We start from the raw sequence: 15,892 nt of genomic DNA, 5'->3' as shown, positions 1-15,892 counted from the left end.
AATATACAAAAAAATGACGCATCCTTAGACGTATCCTTAGACGTATCCGTATCTTAGTTTTTTAGAAATTGACGAATCGCCGTATCCGATCGTATCCGTATCGTGTAGCCGTATCTGTGTCTGTGCTTCATAGTGTATTTCCATTCTCTTCCCCACTATTATTTAAATTATATTTCCCCCTCCATTTAGAAAATTATTTTAAATGATAAAATTGTTAAAAATATTTACAAATCATAACAAAATATCAGTCTATATTGCAAATTGATATTAAAATTTTGCTATATTTATAAATATTTTAGTTCATTTCTCTATATTTGAAAACAACCCTTAACATTTTGTATTTTACTTGAATTATTTTTAAAATATATATGGTTCTATTTATTATTAATTTTTTTTATTAAAAAATCAAATGTAAGGTCCACACATTCACTACAATCTATGTGAAATTATATTCAATTTAAAAATAAATCCATTAATCTTTTTTTTAGCCTAGATTAAATAATCCCTAACCAATGACTAAACATCAACATTGTTTTACTAAAAAAGTGAACCTTTTAACAATATATGTATATTTGGGATGTATCTATTTTTGTACATTCTATTCTAATCACATATAAACAAAAATAAAAAGATATAAGAAAGTTTTTCAACGATAAATTATGATTGAACAATTGGATAAGATCAATAAAGATAGATCTAGTTTGAAGTTTTTTTTTTAAAAAAATAACATTTAGTCTAATAAAGGTGATAAAAGTAAGATTAAGGTTATATGGAAAAGAGGTGAATAAAAATTGTGTAAAAGAGAGAGAGAGAGAGTGAGAAAAAGAAAAGAAAAGAAAACAAAAGATGCCAAGTTGTAAAATGAACCAACGATTGAAGAAGAGAGAAAAAAAATTTATTATTATGATTTATTATTATTTAGAGTCCAAGATTATTGGGTAGAACAATAACTTATCCCAAGATTTTATTGCTCACATCTTATAATAATAAATATTTCAACTTTTTGCTGTTGGGTTTTATATTTTGAAGAGATGAGGATGATGGAGAAACTTGAGGTTATATTTCTTGTCTGCTTGCCTCTGCAGCAGGCAACTCAATGAGGACGCTCTTCGCCGTTGTTCTCTCCTCTCCGGTGATCTGACCTCCGCCGCAACTCTTCTCGACCCCTTTTCTTTCCAAAACACGAATGCAACCTACTTCCGATTGGACACAGTTTCCGATCCTTGTACGGATAACCATGAGCCCTTTTTAGGTTTCAAACTCTCTTGATTTGTGGCTTTTGTTGTAGCTCAGGCTTTATTTCGAAAAAATGAGTGGAAATGGTGGATTTAGCAGCTTGGAGAGGGAGTGCATTAGAAGGCATCATAGGCACGAGCCTGCTGAGAATCAGTGCAGCTCCGTGCTAATCAAGCACATCAAGGCTCCTGTTCCTCTTGTAAGATTCTTCTTATGGTTCGTTTTATATGTTCTTCTTTCTCTATTATTTATTGGCGTGCATATTTGTTAATTGTGAAATGTCAATTCCTGGTTGGATCGAACTATTACTCTTTGTTAGCCTCAAATTTTGCTTTGTCGCATCGTTTACTGGAGATCTATGTGGTATTTCCGTTGTTTTGTGTTTTCGTGTGTAGGATAATGATTCATTCTGTTTAGTGTTTATCTCTGTTTCTGCAATCGACAATGATTATAAGCATTTGATTTCTTGTGTTCAAATAATCTTGCTAATTCGTTACAAGTCCCAATACAAAAATTTAAGTTCATAGCTTAAGGTGAATCTATTCTCAACACTTTCCTTCACTTTGTAAGTGGTTGCCTTTTTTCTTTTCTCAGAAACTGGCAAACCCATAGATCTATGGCTTGTTTACTTGTTTTTGTAGTCTGATAGTTGTGTTGTTAGGTAGTTGTATTGTTAGGTCAACTATGTTGCCAAAATTTTGAATATGTAACTGTCTACAGTATTTGAAAATGATTTATTGTTGTGAAGTAATCGAGGTTTTACCTCAGCTAAACCAGTTTTGAGTATTTAGCTAAACTTTTTTTAATTTTTTTTTTATCCATCGGCACTAACTTGCGAGGTTTAGTGGTTTATTATCACCAGGACATCGGACAATATTACATATTGGGGCTCTGGAAACGTGTATGTCAAACTGAAAGACTATACTCAAAATTGAAAAAATGAAGCAAAACTTGGAGAAAATCAATTTTAAACTAATTTAGAACTGCTTTTTTTGGAATTGGGTTATTTCAAGATTTCTATCACATGCTGCAGCTTGATTATCTGGGGACATCCACATTTTAATTTAATTCCTCATCAGGTTTGGTCTTTGGTGAGAAGATTTGATCAACCCCAAAAGTACAAGCCATTTATAAGCAGGTGTGTAGTGCAGGGGAATCTTGAGATTGGAAGTCTTAGAGAAGTTGACGTCAAGTCTGGGCTCCCGGCCACCACAAGCACCGAAAGGTTGGAACTTCTTGATGATGATAAACATATCCTTAGCATACGGATAGTTGGTGGTGATCACAGGCTTAGGGTATGCTTCTCTTTTTTCTCTGTGATTGTGATTTACTAAGATGAGGTATTGGCACACAAATATTTATTCTCAATTTCAAATTGTTTTCATATGTTAGTTGTATTCATGAGGTGCATTGTCTATCAAAGTTTAGGTATAGTTCTGAAAACTCTTATGGGTTTTAGTTAATTTCTGTGCGGTACTTGCGAAATTATAGAAGATCTCCTTTAAGATCAAACAATTCCATCGAATTGAGTATGATTGTATGTGTGATAGCATCTACTATACCAGGAATATCAATGAACCCGATTATTGAAATTGCTCAGGATACCCTTTTTTAGTTTAGCTTCTAGAATCTATTTCTTAGTTCAAGAGGTTGTCCAAGTGAGAATAAGTTGGTAAACTTGATAGATCAAACTTGGAGAATTACACATATTCTTAACAGATGATGAAATTCTGAATTATTGACCAATTCAAATAGGCCCTCTAGATTACATATTCAAATAAGATTTTGAATAATTGCAGCTATCTTGGTGCAGCTGTCTTGGGAAGACGTCTCTTACTGAAACTAATCATCACCCTTTATTTGCTATAAGATTGCCTAGTAGAAGGCAAGTGAACTTTCCAAGTGAGATAGTGCATGATCAAACACCTTCATTGCAATTGCTGATTTTTGGTCCATATCATGCATAATCCAACCAACTTTCTTTGCCTTTTCTTCCAGAACTACTCTTCAATTATCTCCCTCCATTCAGAGATCATAGAAGGAAGGCCAGGGACTCTCGTCGTTGAGTCATTTGTGGTGGACACTCCTGAAGGAAACACAAAGGATGAGACTTGCTTCGTTGTAGAGACGTTGATCAAATGCAATCTCAAATCTCTAGCTGATGTCTCAGAAGGGCTTGCTATTCAGGATTGGACTGAGCCTATAGTTTAAGAGAAATATTTAAAGATTGTTGTGGATGGATAATGGTGGGGGCAAGATTTGCTGTGATATTACACACCAAGACATATGGATCTTCACTGTTATGGAGCCAGACTGGCAGTAATACTGCTCTCTCAATACATATTTCACACTTACTCCCTTTGCTGGTTAATTGTCTTTAAATTATAGGCTGCTGTCTTCCGTGGTTGAAGTACCCCTGTCTTTACAAAGGAATTCAACACCCATTCATGAATAAGAAGTATACAAGTTATTCTTCTCCGGTTTCCAGGATTTTGGCCTAGGTAGTGTAGGATTTGTGGTTGTACACACAACGAGACATTATGAATTTACTGGTTAATTATTTTTGGTTACTAGTTTCGGATACAACTGGGATGAAACATATCCCGATTTAAGTATTGTCTGTCTGTTGCTGGATATTTTACTTATCACGTAATGTTGGTTGCAGTATATCACCATGTTTGTAGCTAATTTGGAAACCAGGGCCACACAAAAGTAAAAAATACTTCAACATTTCATCGATTTGACGATAGTTTCTTCATCAGATCTGTTGAAAACTGTAAAAAATGATGGGAATGTTCCTAAAAGCTCTTGCAAGCAGGAAAGTGGGAAAAATGATGGGAATGTTCCTATAAACTCTTGCAAGCAGGACTGTGGGTTGCTCTACTACCAAATATGCAACTAGGAATGTTCAATTCATGGGTTTGATGACTCCGACTTTCTGCTTTGCAGTTGAAAAATCAACCTTGGATTTCCTAACAACATAGGTTTTAGATTAGGCAGGTGTAGCTTGTGTATATTATATGATCCGTGCGTTTTGATTTCTGATGCTTTGAATTTATGCATAACCTAAGAGGTACTTATGAGAGGCTTGAACTTTTGTAGTGTAGTTATGATTAATTAACTTGTAGTTTGGAAGTGTTAGTCCAATGTTGATGGATATTGATCTCCGTAAAAAAGTGTGTATTGAAATTGACCACAGTTTAAAATGTTGACAGATTGACAGAACTTTAATACCTTAAAATTGACATACATATTTGGCCCGTGCATTGCCAATTAGAAATTTGTAAGAAAGTTACTAAAAAGCTCTTTTATCTTGCAAAATCTTGGAGGGTATTTGAAGTGTTAAGTTGAGTTATGAAGTTTGAAGTTAATATGTTTGTGTTTGGAGTGCTGAGTTGGGAAAATGGAGTTAATCGATAAATGTGCAAAAGCGAGAGAAGTAAAAATAGAGTTTTTCGATAGATATGTAAATTTCAATGTAAATATAATTGAATTAAGTGGAGTTGAGTTATTTAACACCAATTTGTGAAGTCGGTAGGTCAAACATCAAGCCAACTTATGCCCCATTCTTTTTAATGAGAGTTTTATAACCATTTAAGTTTTTATTATTTATTATTATTATTTTTAATTTTAATTTTTAAGACTGTTTTAAGTTTCATTCATTCAATCAAAGCTTATGTGGGATTATAATTGTCTTGAATAAAGTGAGCTCCATCATTATTTAATCGGTAGTGGTGGCATAACTACTCATGAAACAGAGAAATTCATGACGCTTATATGAGAAGTAATTTTATTTTATTTTCCAAAAAGGGAAAGAAGAGTGTAGTGTAGATTTCATATTCTATATTCCTAACAAACTTCCCTTTCAGTAGGAAACTCCATCCAAGGAGTTGTCTGACATAAGAGATTGCTTGTATTCAATCCAAAAGTCAGATCTAGATTCAAAAGTCTGTCTCCTAATAAGTATCGGAACAAAATTGAAATATAATAATAAGGTTAAATTACCAAATTACCATTTTGGTCCTTGTGCTTTGAAGTTTGTTCAATTTTATTCTCTGTAATTTACATTGGGTAGTTATCTCTAATAATTCCTTATTTTGAGGCTATATTTGTAACTAATACAAGAGGTTGACTATGTTACTCCTTTTCTCTTCATTAAATTCAAATTACTTTGAAATGTACTCCAATTTAAGGTGAATCATTTCTCTCGTCTGACCCACAAGATCCAATCAATGTGTTATGTTGTAAATTTAATATTTTCTATAGATCTTCACCACTCTCTCACTTATAGATTTGAACATTAATTTAACTTATGAGATCTATTACGTATAGGTTTGAACATAAATCTAATTCATGGGATGTACCAGAAAATATCAAGCTATTCAATGATGATGAAACTCAATTTTTAATCTGTTCTTTAACATCCAAATCCTATTTCCCATCCTTAACTACTAATATCTTTAATTATGGTGTCTTCAAATCTAGAAACCACTGAATACTTGGGAAAATTTAAAATCACCATTTGGAAAGACAAGAAAATTTTAAATGTGAACTAAGAGATGAATGCCAATGGCAGTTTGAGCAAGAAAGATTTACATGTGCAGATAAATAGAGACAACACTGAAAATTGTTTTGTCATTAGAGCAAAAAAGTGAGAGACTTGAATTAAATATAAACTTGGATTGTTGTAGGTTGAAAAATTATTGTTATTATCTTATCATATTAGTCTTTGCCATCTCAAATGTCTCTATAGAATGGATGAGCTTTTAGATATATGATTGGTAAATGAAAATTTAATGGAAATGGGATGTGACTGCATATTGAATGCATCTATGAAATCTCTCAAAAGATAAAGCTGTTCATTCTCCTGTTGATACAGATAGCTAAAGATGTTTCTTCCTCTAAAGATAAGGAGAAATGAAACTGTAAACCACTAAAATTCTGCTTTTCTTGCTTTGATCCTTTTTGCAGAAAGAACTTAGAAAACAGTCGGAGGGTGTAACTTATAAACAGTATAATATATTTGTATCACATACGAAGTATACAAGGGGGGGTTATAAGCATTCCTGTCTTTTAGTTGCTATTCTTCTCCTATCAAACTGCCTTCTTCCTACAAAGAAAGTAGCAGAGCTGCCAATTGTATATCCTTCAAAATATGAATCATATGGTGTGAGGTTCCTATGTTCAAGTAGTTACAAATATATGGTACAATTCTCTTGCCCCTTGAGATGTTTTGGCCATAAGAAATTATCCAGAGTACAAGATCATTGAAACAAAGCATGATGATCTCATCGGTTCAGACTAAATATCGTCGAAGGTAATCCACTCTTGCAGGATGCTTGAGCTTCATGAGAGCTTTCACTTCATGCTTTCGGACCATTTCCCTTGAAATATTTAGATTTCCGGCTATCTCACCTAATGTTCGGTTTCCTTTGCCATCGAGACCATATCTCTGTCTAATCACCAAGCTCTCCTTTGGCTTAAGAGAATCAAGCTGGAAAAGTTTTAGGAAAATATTACTAATGCTTATAAATATAAGAAATGTAGGGCATTTCAAGAAAAACGGCTCCTATGTGCTGATATCATCATCAGTTTGAGTTAAAAGTAATCCCAAGTTAGGAATGCCTAAGAAATCTACCAAAGCTGTCCATGTCAGTATAACAGACTACTTCTACGTCGATTATATGCTTAAAAAATTAGTTTGATATATTTCACACTTAAAATTTATTATTATTGTCATATATGTGCCTTTTTAGTCTACTAGCAAGTGTTCTATACATACCTAACACATTTGTTGTACTAATACATGTCCAACAAGTGTTGGAGTGTCCAAGTGTCCAACATGTGTCAGACACGAACACATTGGCTAAACTAAAGTGTCCGTGTGTCACGGGGTTTGCCAACCTTGTGACACACTGCTTCTTAGCTGGCTATGTTCAAAAGCCAAGAATTCTTTTAAGATGATTAACGTTGAGGTTTAGAGGGGGAAAAGGAATGTGTCGACAAGATTTGTATGGAGAAATTACCACATCGTCTAAAGCAAGCCTCAGAAGAGCTGGTTGCCTTCGGTTGTCGCCTCCGGTACCTTCTACATCAGTGATCCCATTGATAAACTCTTCTGATGTAGTTGAATGCTTAGAATGGAGAGAGTAAACTGGTTTTGTAGCCCTCATTACTTCTAGGTACCTCTCAGGTGAGATGCCAACTTTTGCAATTATCTCTTCCTCTGTTGGTAATCTATGAAGCTCACATGATAACTCGAGTTTAGCTTTTTGAATTTCAACTCTTACCTGCACTAAGAAAAGGTCCAATCTCAATAATCCATGCCATCATGTGCACCAAGAATCAATCATATTATGTTTTAGATTCGATACATAACAAAGAGAACAGATTCAATTCAACTTTTAAATTGATGCTAATCTCGACTTTTAGATTCGATACATAACCTGTAAAACGTTCTTGCAGTCTGAACTTGATGATTTATCATAAAGCTTGCTTCCTAAAATTTCTAGCTACTCGAACATGAATTTTATTACAATTTCAGTCAGTTGAAATGCAGAGCTTCTAAATTTAAGAGTCGTACTTTTTTCCTTTGAACTACAACTAGATGAAGAGAGAACCTTCCTTCCCTTTCAGACAGTGGTTGAAATCTAGACCCTCGAGATTTCCTTGGCATCTTATTCATTTTTCTTATGTAATTATTTTGTAGAGATGTCAAGATCAAATCCTCAATATGACATTTTAGTTTTCCTTCAAAGTTCAAATATTCCCTTACTTTATTTTTTTCTGTTTCTTCTCTATTTAAGGTAACAACTTCTTTGATTGTTTTACATATAGCAACAATAATATGATGTCGTGAAGGAAAGTAGAATGATGGTTAAGGAACGTAAGTAATCCATTGCCGTGATAAAGAAAACTAAGGAATGAAAAAAGCCAAAGTAGACTAAGAACTAACCGAGTCAAGTCCAAATGAGACACGTGTGAAGCTTGACAAAGTCATTGACCGAATAATAGCATGCCTTATCCAAAATAAAGCATAAGTCGATAGCCGGAATTTCCTCTTTGGCTCAAATCGATCAATCGCTGTAATGAGTCCCTTGACTCCTGCTTGACAAAGGTCTTGAAATTTTGGGCCACTTGCAAAATCTTCAAAGTATTTGTTGATTACAAATAATACAAGGCGGAGATTGTGCTGCAAAAGATGTAAAATCTAACCATTAGTTCCATCCTTTTTGCAGTAGACAATGCACTTATATTTTAAGTTGATTACAACTATATTCAGTCTGTTTGCACTTGCACTCCAATAGGTTGTCCTAGGTAGTGATTGTATGGAATATGGGAAACATATCAATCACAAAAAACTTGTATGTTTCTGATAAATTCCATTGGTGATGGACGAGAACTGAAATTAAATTATTTTCATGTGAAAGAAAAGGCATTGAACATATCCTTGTATGCCATTTGAAGGTTGTCATGGTATCATGGAAGTCTGAAGCAATGATGCTTTAATTGTGGAATGAAAGTGACTCTTACCTTGATGAGCTTGTTTCTGGCAGCACGACCAACCTCCAATTGTCTCCTTACTTGAATTACATTCATATTTGTCACATTCGCCAATTCTCCTTCAGTTGGTTCTCTTCCCAACTCTTTCTGCAGCTCTTCTTGTACTTGAATAAGTGCCTAATAGAGGAAAAGGTTAATTGGCAGTGAACAAAAATGACTTTTATTCAAACTACCATTCAAATCAGTTTCCAGCATCAAAATTCTTAAGCCTCACCTTCATTGGTTGAACCAACTTGAACAAACGAGTATGCTCTGATGAAGGAAGAACGGGAGGAATCTTCATTTTTTTCCAGTCTAAACTAACCAAATCAGTTGAAGCAGAGTAGTCTCTTACAAGACAATCAATCTCATCATCTTCATTTTTGGTATCTTTTTGTTTCCTTAATGAAGGAGCTGCTTTGCCCTCCTTGTTACTTCTCAGTGCTATCCTCTTATCGAGATCTAGTCGCTTAATCCTTTTAGTCTGGTTCCTGACTATGCCATCACTTTGTCTCTTGTCCGATTTTTTCCTCCTTTGCTGTCCTCTTTTTGATCTGCCATCTTTACTTTCCATATCAGTATCCTCTGTCACAGGGCTAAGCTTGAATATGTTTTCAAGTTTAGCAGCAGCCTCATTGTAATCCACATCCAAAGTACATGGAGTAGCTTCATCGATCAAGACAGCTTTAACTCTCTTCAAAGGTTTGCTAGTTTTTCCTGATCTTTTCTTGTTTATGTTATTACTCTCCACAGGCAGGGTTACTTGCTCGTGCGGTGAGACCAAAGTTGTGTTTGTGTGCTTATCCGCTTTAAAAGCGACAATCGATGGTCTTTTCAATGTAGAATTGTGATTAGTAAATTTTGCACCCAGCCGAAAAGGACTTCGTGCTGCCGAGCTTGAAACAGTCACGACTCCCATACCAAGTAGCCTTAAAAACAAAAAAAGAAATCAATATAGAAGCTCCAGCAACCTGCAATAAAATGGTAAATGAAACTCTTATCATTCTAATCCTAGCCTTGAAACAATGCAATGGCCAAAAGTCTTCACAAGAGAAAGGACTAACTTCTCACTTGGGGATGATTCACCAAACAAATCATTAGCATAAATCTTTAGAACCATCCATTTTGGTGCATTTAGCTAATAGACATCAAAACTCAAATAAATACCACTTTTCTAATTTAGTAAATAGCTAACACCATTTTCCTTATAAGTAACTTCGTAAAGTCCTTTCTGCCCCCTAACTTCATCTTCTTTACCGTATGAACAAACTGGGATTACAAAGCTTGAAACTTTAGTTGTTTATTCAGGTGGGTTTGTTGTGGGGAATCCTAATCTGAAAGACAATGTTCATAAACACACAATAATCCTAAATCCCATGTTGAAGGAGGTATCTGATTTTCCCACAAAAAGCAAGCTTCTCTAGAATTTCCCCATTAAAACAACCAGAAGATTGAATTACAGCTTCATCCAAAATATAACAGAAAAAGAAAACTAAGTAGAGAAACACAAACCTTCAAAGATCGAGGTAAAGCAAAGTTTTTATTTACTTTTTTCCCTTTTTGCTTCAATTTTTCCTTTTGGCTTGCCAGGATCAGAGAGGAGAAGAAGCTTAAAATGACAGTTTCCTTAATTTTGGTGTCCACAAACAATCTGAGTTTATAATTGAGAGAAATGGAGGGTGATGAGGGTGGTTTTGTTATGAATCAACGGTGAAGAAAAAGCAAAGGAAAGTGGACTAATGGGTGACGTGGCGACTGTCAGAGCAGAGAGTGAATATTACGTGGCAGCTGAGGAGTGGAGGAGAAGATATTTTGGGAGAAGTTTAATGGATGATGTAACGGACAGACTTGTGGTTCTAATTAACCCTGGGACCAAACTTGTGTACTGGTTTCAAGCTCTACACGTTGCTCAAAAGCCCAACCATACAATTAATATTATTTTCGTTTATTACTTGAAGAATTTTAAGGATAATTTGATCATAAGAATCTCCAAATCCAATCCATTTGAAATTTTCTAATACGATCATGAGACTAATTACCTTAATTCTTAAATTCTCAAGTAGTGATTTGTTTTCTTTTTAATTAAATTTGAGAGTTAATTCTCAAGTTGTCTAAACATTTAAATCTGGATTGAGCACCAAATTTGTGGAGTGTTTCAATTTTAAGATAAGAATAAATATTTTATCTAAAGGATTGTCCATATTTATTTCTTTTAATCGTTTAGGAAATATGATTCCTTGTACTTTAGTTATTATTTATTTTTTCATCTTAGGTCCTATTATTTCCAGACAAAAGTTAAATTACAAATATCAAAATAAACTTTTAAATAAATTATAAAAGTAATTGGTATTGGGATGTGAACGAAAAAAATCACGTGGCTAAACTATCTCTAGAAAAGAGAGAGGACTAAAGTAAAAAAAAAAAAAAAGATGGGTTAAAAGGCATGGCGGGACATTGTCATAAATAATGATAAAATATTTTCATCTTCCACAACTAGTGCCATTTTAGAAAATTTGATGAAATAGTTTGAGATCAAGCTTTGAATAAAAAAAAATTAATATTTTCATCTTATATCTAAACTATCAATTCTTTTGGTTTTTGTGAAATCTCAAATGAACATTAAGACTCTATGTAACCTTTTTAATATTATGTAATATTTTCAAATCTTGTACAAAAAAATCTTACATTTTTTTCAAAATTTCTCCGGATAATGTAACCTTTCCCAAATCTCATATCAAATCTTATGTAATCTTCCAAATTATATGTCAAATTTTTGTTTCCTTAATTAATTTTCAAATGAATTTACCAATTGAAAAAAAAAATGTGGATCTAACACAAAATATTGTCAAACACGATGATGTAACATGATTACTTACAAACAAAATAACTTAATATCAAACAATAATGGTAGAGATAGGGAGACACAAACATTGATGACCCAATTCGCTGCAATACCCACCTACGTCTGGGATTGTGTGCTCAATGTAAAGAAATTTCACTATATAAAGAGTAACCATTACAATGAAGTATTTACCAAATGTCATAAATCAGCAATGGAGTTTGATTCCATCGAACGATATCATCAAAATCGAGTGCAAACTCCCATTTCATTTTTCGTTGAATTAATCGATTAACTTGCTTTTCCATTGAAAATTTATTTTGGATTTCAATAATTTTCAAAAAAAAAAAGATTGACATATTTCATTTTATTAAGAGAATAAACCCTACAACTTTTGGTTCTGAAGTTGCCACGCTTAAAAAAGATACAATCTCAAACTTAGGCTCCTCTAAGTTTGAGATCCCCTCACTCACAATAATGCTTCTCTAATTTTGTTATGAGATCCCCTCATAACATTGTACTTAGGCTCTCCCTACGTGTAAGATCCTCTCACTTTCATAAATAAGCTTTTCATAAGCTTTGATTGTGCTCTCCTCAATACCACATCTAAAATGAACAACCCACACACGAAAAAGATAACTCTTTCTAATCAAAATACATGAAGGTTAAGACCTAAACAATTCATAAGCTCAAAACTCTTATTGCACACATTTTTCTAGTAAAAGGGCTAACCCTAAAAATGAACAAAACCACTATTAGCTTTGGGAAGATCCTTAAGGAAGGAATAAATTATCTCAGAAGAAAGAGAGTAAGTCGCGAAATCTACAGAAATACATTTGATAGGTAAGGAAAAATATTCTACAAATCCGCTACCTATCACGTAACATCTTTTGTGATCATTATATAGTACATGTTACAAAACATGTTACTCAGGATAGGAAAGCAACCCAACAAATATGCGCTACACATATCAACATATAAGGAAAAATCTCCAAGCAGAATCATCAAGAAGTGAATGTTAGAAATAATGGTTCCTGCCCAAGATGAAATAACCATTTTCCATCATGATGCGGTTGGATTCATTCATATTTAACCTTTGACATAGTAGTTAACCATGTTCGATCGTAAAATAAAGGCTTCATTTGGTAACCATTTAGTATTTTTAATTTTTTATTTGTGAAAATTGTCTATAGACATTATTTCCATCTTCCAATTTCTTCTTTTGTTATCTATTTTTTACCAATGGTTTAAAAAACCAAACCAATTTTTGAAAACTAAAAAAAGTAGCTTTTAAAAACTTGTTTTTGTTTTTGGAATTTGGCTAAGAATTCAATTATTGTACTTAAGAAAGAGACATATCATTATAAGAAATGGGGAGGAAATAGGCCTAATTTTCAAAAAAAAAAAAAAAGTTACCAAATGGGGCTGAAGAGCTTTAAATTCATAGAGGGACTTTTAAACCAATTAAACCTTTTCAAGTGAGTTGTCACTAATGAACTTTAAAAATATGTATTAGTTACCTAGTTGTGAAACATTCCTCTTTTGATTAATATATGCAATGTTTTTTTGAGTGAAATCATATGAGTTTGGATGTGTTACAAGCCATTATAATTTTGTGTTGCAATGCATTGAATCTGTTTATTTAGTGCTTCGAGCGATCAAGTTTGGGGTCTCGTTGATTGGTCAACGAGTCGGCGTTTAAAGGTGGTGTGCCCTCGTTGCCCCCGAAATGTAAGTTACCTTATTTACGCATTTATCATTTTTGCATTATTTATATTTTTGACACTAGGGTTTAGAGAAGTACGGTATATAAACTTTCTAATCCTAGAGTTGCCACTATTTTATATTCTTAATAAAACTCTCTAAATAAAATTGTTCTCCCTCTACTTCGTGAATGTAACTAACACACTATTTGTGAACCACGTAAATTTGTGTATTGAATTTTCACTGTTTACGCTTTTTCTGTTTATCTTTACTTTTCGATTTCTTAACATTTTGGATTTTAAAAAAATGGACAAGAGCATTTTAGAGTATAATTGACAACTAAAACTATTTCAAATACGATTAAAGTTCTACATTGGCTAAATAAAGGGATGAGAATGAGTTTATAAGAGATGACAATTATCTCTAATGATATGAGGTATGGGAGAAACCAAAAACAAAGTCATGAAGTCTTATGTCCATAGTGGATAATATCATACAACTGTAGAGATATGTGGAGGTATGTTGTTCCCGACTAGTGGTATCAGAGTCATCATCTAACTTAGTCATATATGTTAGGTTTAAATTCAATTACAGGCCCAAATGAAGGCACATATTGTTGGGGTTGATGCCTTAAATCTCGTAGGGTCCTATAGTTTGTAAACATTATTGAACAAACTTATTGCGTATTCAATAAAATATATGATATTTTAGTTGCATTAACCACAAACCAATAAACTAACATCCAAGGTTATCTTTGTAACTTAAATATGTATGTAGAGACATACGGGTGGATCATGTTTAAGTGATAACCTAAATGATCTGTAGTAGATGAATAAGGCTGGATATCTTATCCTGGTGACACTACGAGTATGATCTGCTTTGTAGGTGTTACAATTGTTGTAAAATGTTACAAATGATCTGATTCTGATCATTATGTGTAGACATGCGAGTGAAAATATTCTATACAAAGGAGTTTGTATAAGACTGAACCACGAAATGTTTAGTCTCATTATATAATATCGTTCATAATAGAGACTTACATTTCACCAGAATGACCATAGGTAACATGACCTGAATCCTGAGTGAGTTGTGAACTCCTGCCTATGAGGGTGGTCCTTTGATTTGTATGGGTGAGAGATGTTGGGATTGGTGTCCTAATTCTCCCGGAGTCTCGTAGTTTGTAAATTGTACACATTGTTATGAATAAAATAAGAGTTATTTTATTTGGCATTTACTCATATCCAATAAATAAAGCTCAGTGATTATTGTATGTAAACTTAAGCATGTATATGAGATATATAAGTGGATCATGCCTTAAGTGGTAACCTAAAAAGTTTTGTAGTATAAGGAGTAAGGAGGGATACCTGATCCTGATGACACTACAGATACAACCCATTTTCTAGAGGTTTATAAGTGTTGTGAACTGCTACAGATGGTAGATCTTGACCATTCATGTGGAGACATGCGAGCGGGGGTGTCTTATACAAAGAGTTTGTATAAGACTGGACCACGATATGACTAGTCTTTTTATATAACGTCGTTGATACTTGAGACTTACATCTCACCTAAACGACCATAGGTGACATGACCTTCATTCTGAGTGTTTTGGGAGCTTCTACCTTTGAGGGCGGTCCTTTGATTAGTATGGGTGAGAGTGGTCAAATTGCCAACTCAACATGCCTACCTTTTTAGGGATTTGTCTGATTTAAGAGCTGGAAAATCAGTTACACAAGATGGAATTCACTTCTTCCCCGAAACAGGGCAAGTAGATAGATTACTCTCTTAAAGGCTGATTCCGAGTCTTGAACATAGTGGCCACAACTTCTCTTTGGAAGAGAGGACTCATTCATAATAGGACTATGACTTATGTTCATTAGAGGGACCAGTACTTAAGGAGTTAGATATAACTAGAGGGGCATGACGATTATTGGCCCAGCTGTACTTACAAGCGATATGTGAAGGGTTATTGCACTGTTGATTGATTGATATAAACACCAAATATATCTGTATTAAGAAGAGTGCAACTGTCGGTCTTTAGTGAAGTTCCTGGCAGTTAACGAATGGTGGATCCCGTGACTAAAGAGTTTAGTAAGTTATTCACGTACCATTGGAGCTTCAAGCCATAGGTCCATAAGGTCCCCTTGGTAGCTCAATAGATTCAAGTTGAGAATCAGTTCTTGGTGTTGATTTGAAATGTTCAAATTGATAAGAGGAAATTCGATTATATATGATATGATCAGTGTGATGTATGAGATACATCAAGTAGAGGATTAATGTAAATGAGATACCATGAAATAGAAAAAGAATTATGGTTTATATGTTTCATGAGATGAAATATTAAAACTATAGGTTCTAAATATAATATGGTAAGTTAGTTATCATATATATTTATAATAATAATAATTATTGAATAATTATATCTTTTTCTCTAATAACCAATTAAGTGGGAGGTTATTGGTGGTTTCATGGTAACAGTGAGATAAAAGGAAAAATGTTTTCCTAAATTTGGAAGATTTTTTAGAGTTTCTATTCTTGGAAACTGACTTATGGAATTGCTGTCAAGTGAAGTGG

The 15,892-nt window shown here is 33.7% G+C and overlaps 2 protein-coding genes across 5 annotated transcripts; one reads left to right on the top strand and one right to left on the bottom strand.

The window, feature by feature from the left end:
* The first annotated feature begins 1,302 nt into the window (after positions 1-1,302).
* RCAR3 (regulatory components of ABA receptor 3) lies at positions 1,303-3,903 on the top strand. Of its 3 annotated transcripts, none has more exons than XM_039042184.2 (4): positions 1,303-1,435; positions 2,316-2,531; positions 3,036-3,121; positions 3,235-3,903. In XM_039042184.2, the coding sequence occupies exons 1-4, from the start codon at positions 1,310-1,312 to the stop codon at positions 3,272-3,274; spliced, it is 468 nt and encodes a 155-aa protein (XP_038898112.1). In that variant the 5' UTR covers positions 1,303-1,309; the 3' UTR covers positions 3,275-3,903. The 3 variants fall into 3 exon arrangements, with proteins under 3 accessions (XP_038898112.1, XP_038898102.1, XP_038898095.1); XM_039042174.2 differs by having other exon boundaries at positions 3,036-3,138; XM_039042167.2 differs by lacking the exon at positions 3,036-3,121.
* Positions 3,904-6,235: 2,332 nt separating this feature from the next.
* SIGE (sigma factor E) lies at positions 6,236-10,472 on the bottom strand. Of its 2 annotated transcripts, none has more exons than XM_039047082.2 (6): positions 10,291-10,472; positions 9,014-9,707; positions 8,770-8,916; positions 8,192-8,428; positions 7,263-7,526; positions 6,236-6,730 (listed from the first exon to the last, which is right to left on the bottom strand). In XM_039047082.2, the coding sequence occupies exons 2-6, from the start codon at positions 9,695-9,697 to the stop codon at positions 6,533-6,535; spliced, it is 1,530 nt and encodes a 509-aa protein (XP_038903010.1). In that variant the 5' UTR covers positions 9,698-9,707; positions 10,291-10,472; the 3' UTR covers positions 6,236-6,532. The 2 variants fall into 2 exon arrangements, with proteins under 2 accessions (XP_038903010.1, XP_038903018.1); XM_039047090.2 differs by having other exon boundaries at positions 9,014-9,749; positions 10,291-10,449.
* Positions 10,473-15,892: the final 5,420 nt, after the last annotated feature.

This window comes from Benincasa hispida, chromosome 1 (assembly GCF_027475165.1).
Source record: "Benincasa hispida cultivar pf3 chromosome 1, pf3_genome.v1.1, whole genome shotgun sequence".
In the NCBI taxonomy this organism is placed as follows: domain Eukaryota; kingdom Viridiplantae; phylum Streptophyta; class Magnoliopsida; order Cucurbitales; family Cucurbitaceae; genus Benincasa; species Benincasa hispida.
The sequence above is the reverse complement of the archived record's forward strand: the minus strand, read 5'-3'. Positions and strand labels throughout refer to the sequence as shown.

Coding starts and splice junctions, on each gene's coding strand:
- RCAR3 (XM_039042167.2), top strand. CDS start 1,310: ATGAGTGGAAATGGTGGATTTAGCAGCTTGGAGAGGGAGTGCATTAGA. Junction 1,436..2,315: donor TCAAGGCTCCTGTTCCTCTT/GTAAGATTCTTC, acceptor ATTCCTCATCAG/GTTTGGTCTTTGGTGAGAAG. Junction 2,532..3,234: donor GTGGTGATCACAGGCTTAGG/GTATGCTTCTCT, acceptor CTTTTCTTCCAG/AACTACTCTTCAATTATCTC.
- SIGE (XM_039047082.2), bottom strand. CDS start 9,697: ATGGGAGTCGTGACTGTTTCAAGCTCGGCAGCACGAAGTCCTTTTCGG. Junction 8,429..8,769: donor CCAGAAACAAGCTCATCAAG/GTAAGAGTCACT, acceptor CATCTTTTGCAG/CACAATCTCCGCCTTGTATT. Junction 7,527..8,191: donor TCTCATTTGGACTTGACTCG/GTTAGTTCTTAG, acceptor TTCTTAGTGCAG/GTAAGAGTTGAAATTCAAAA.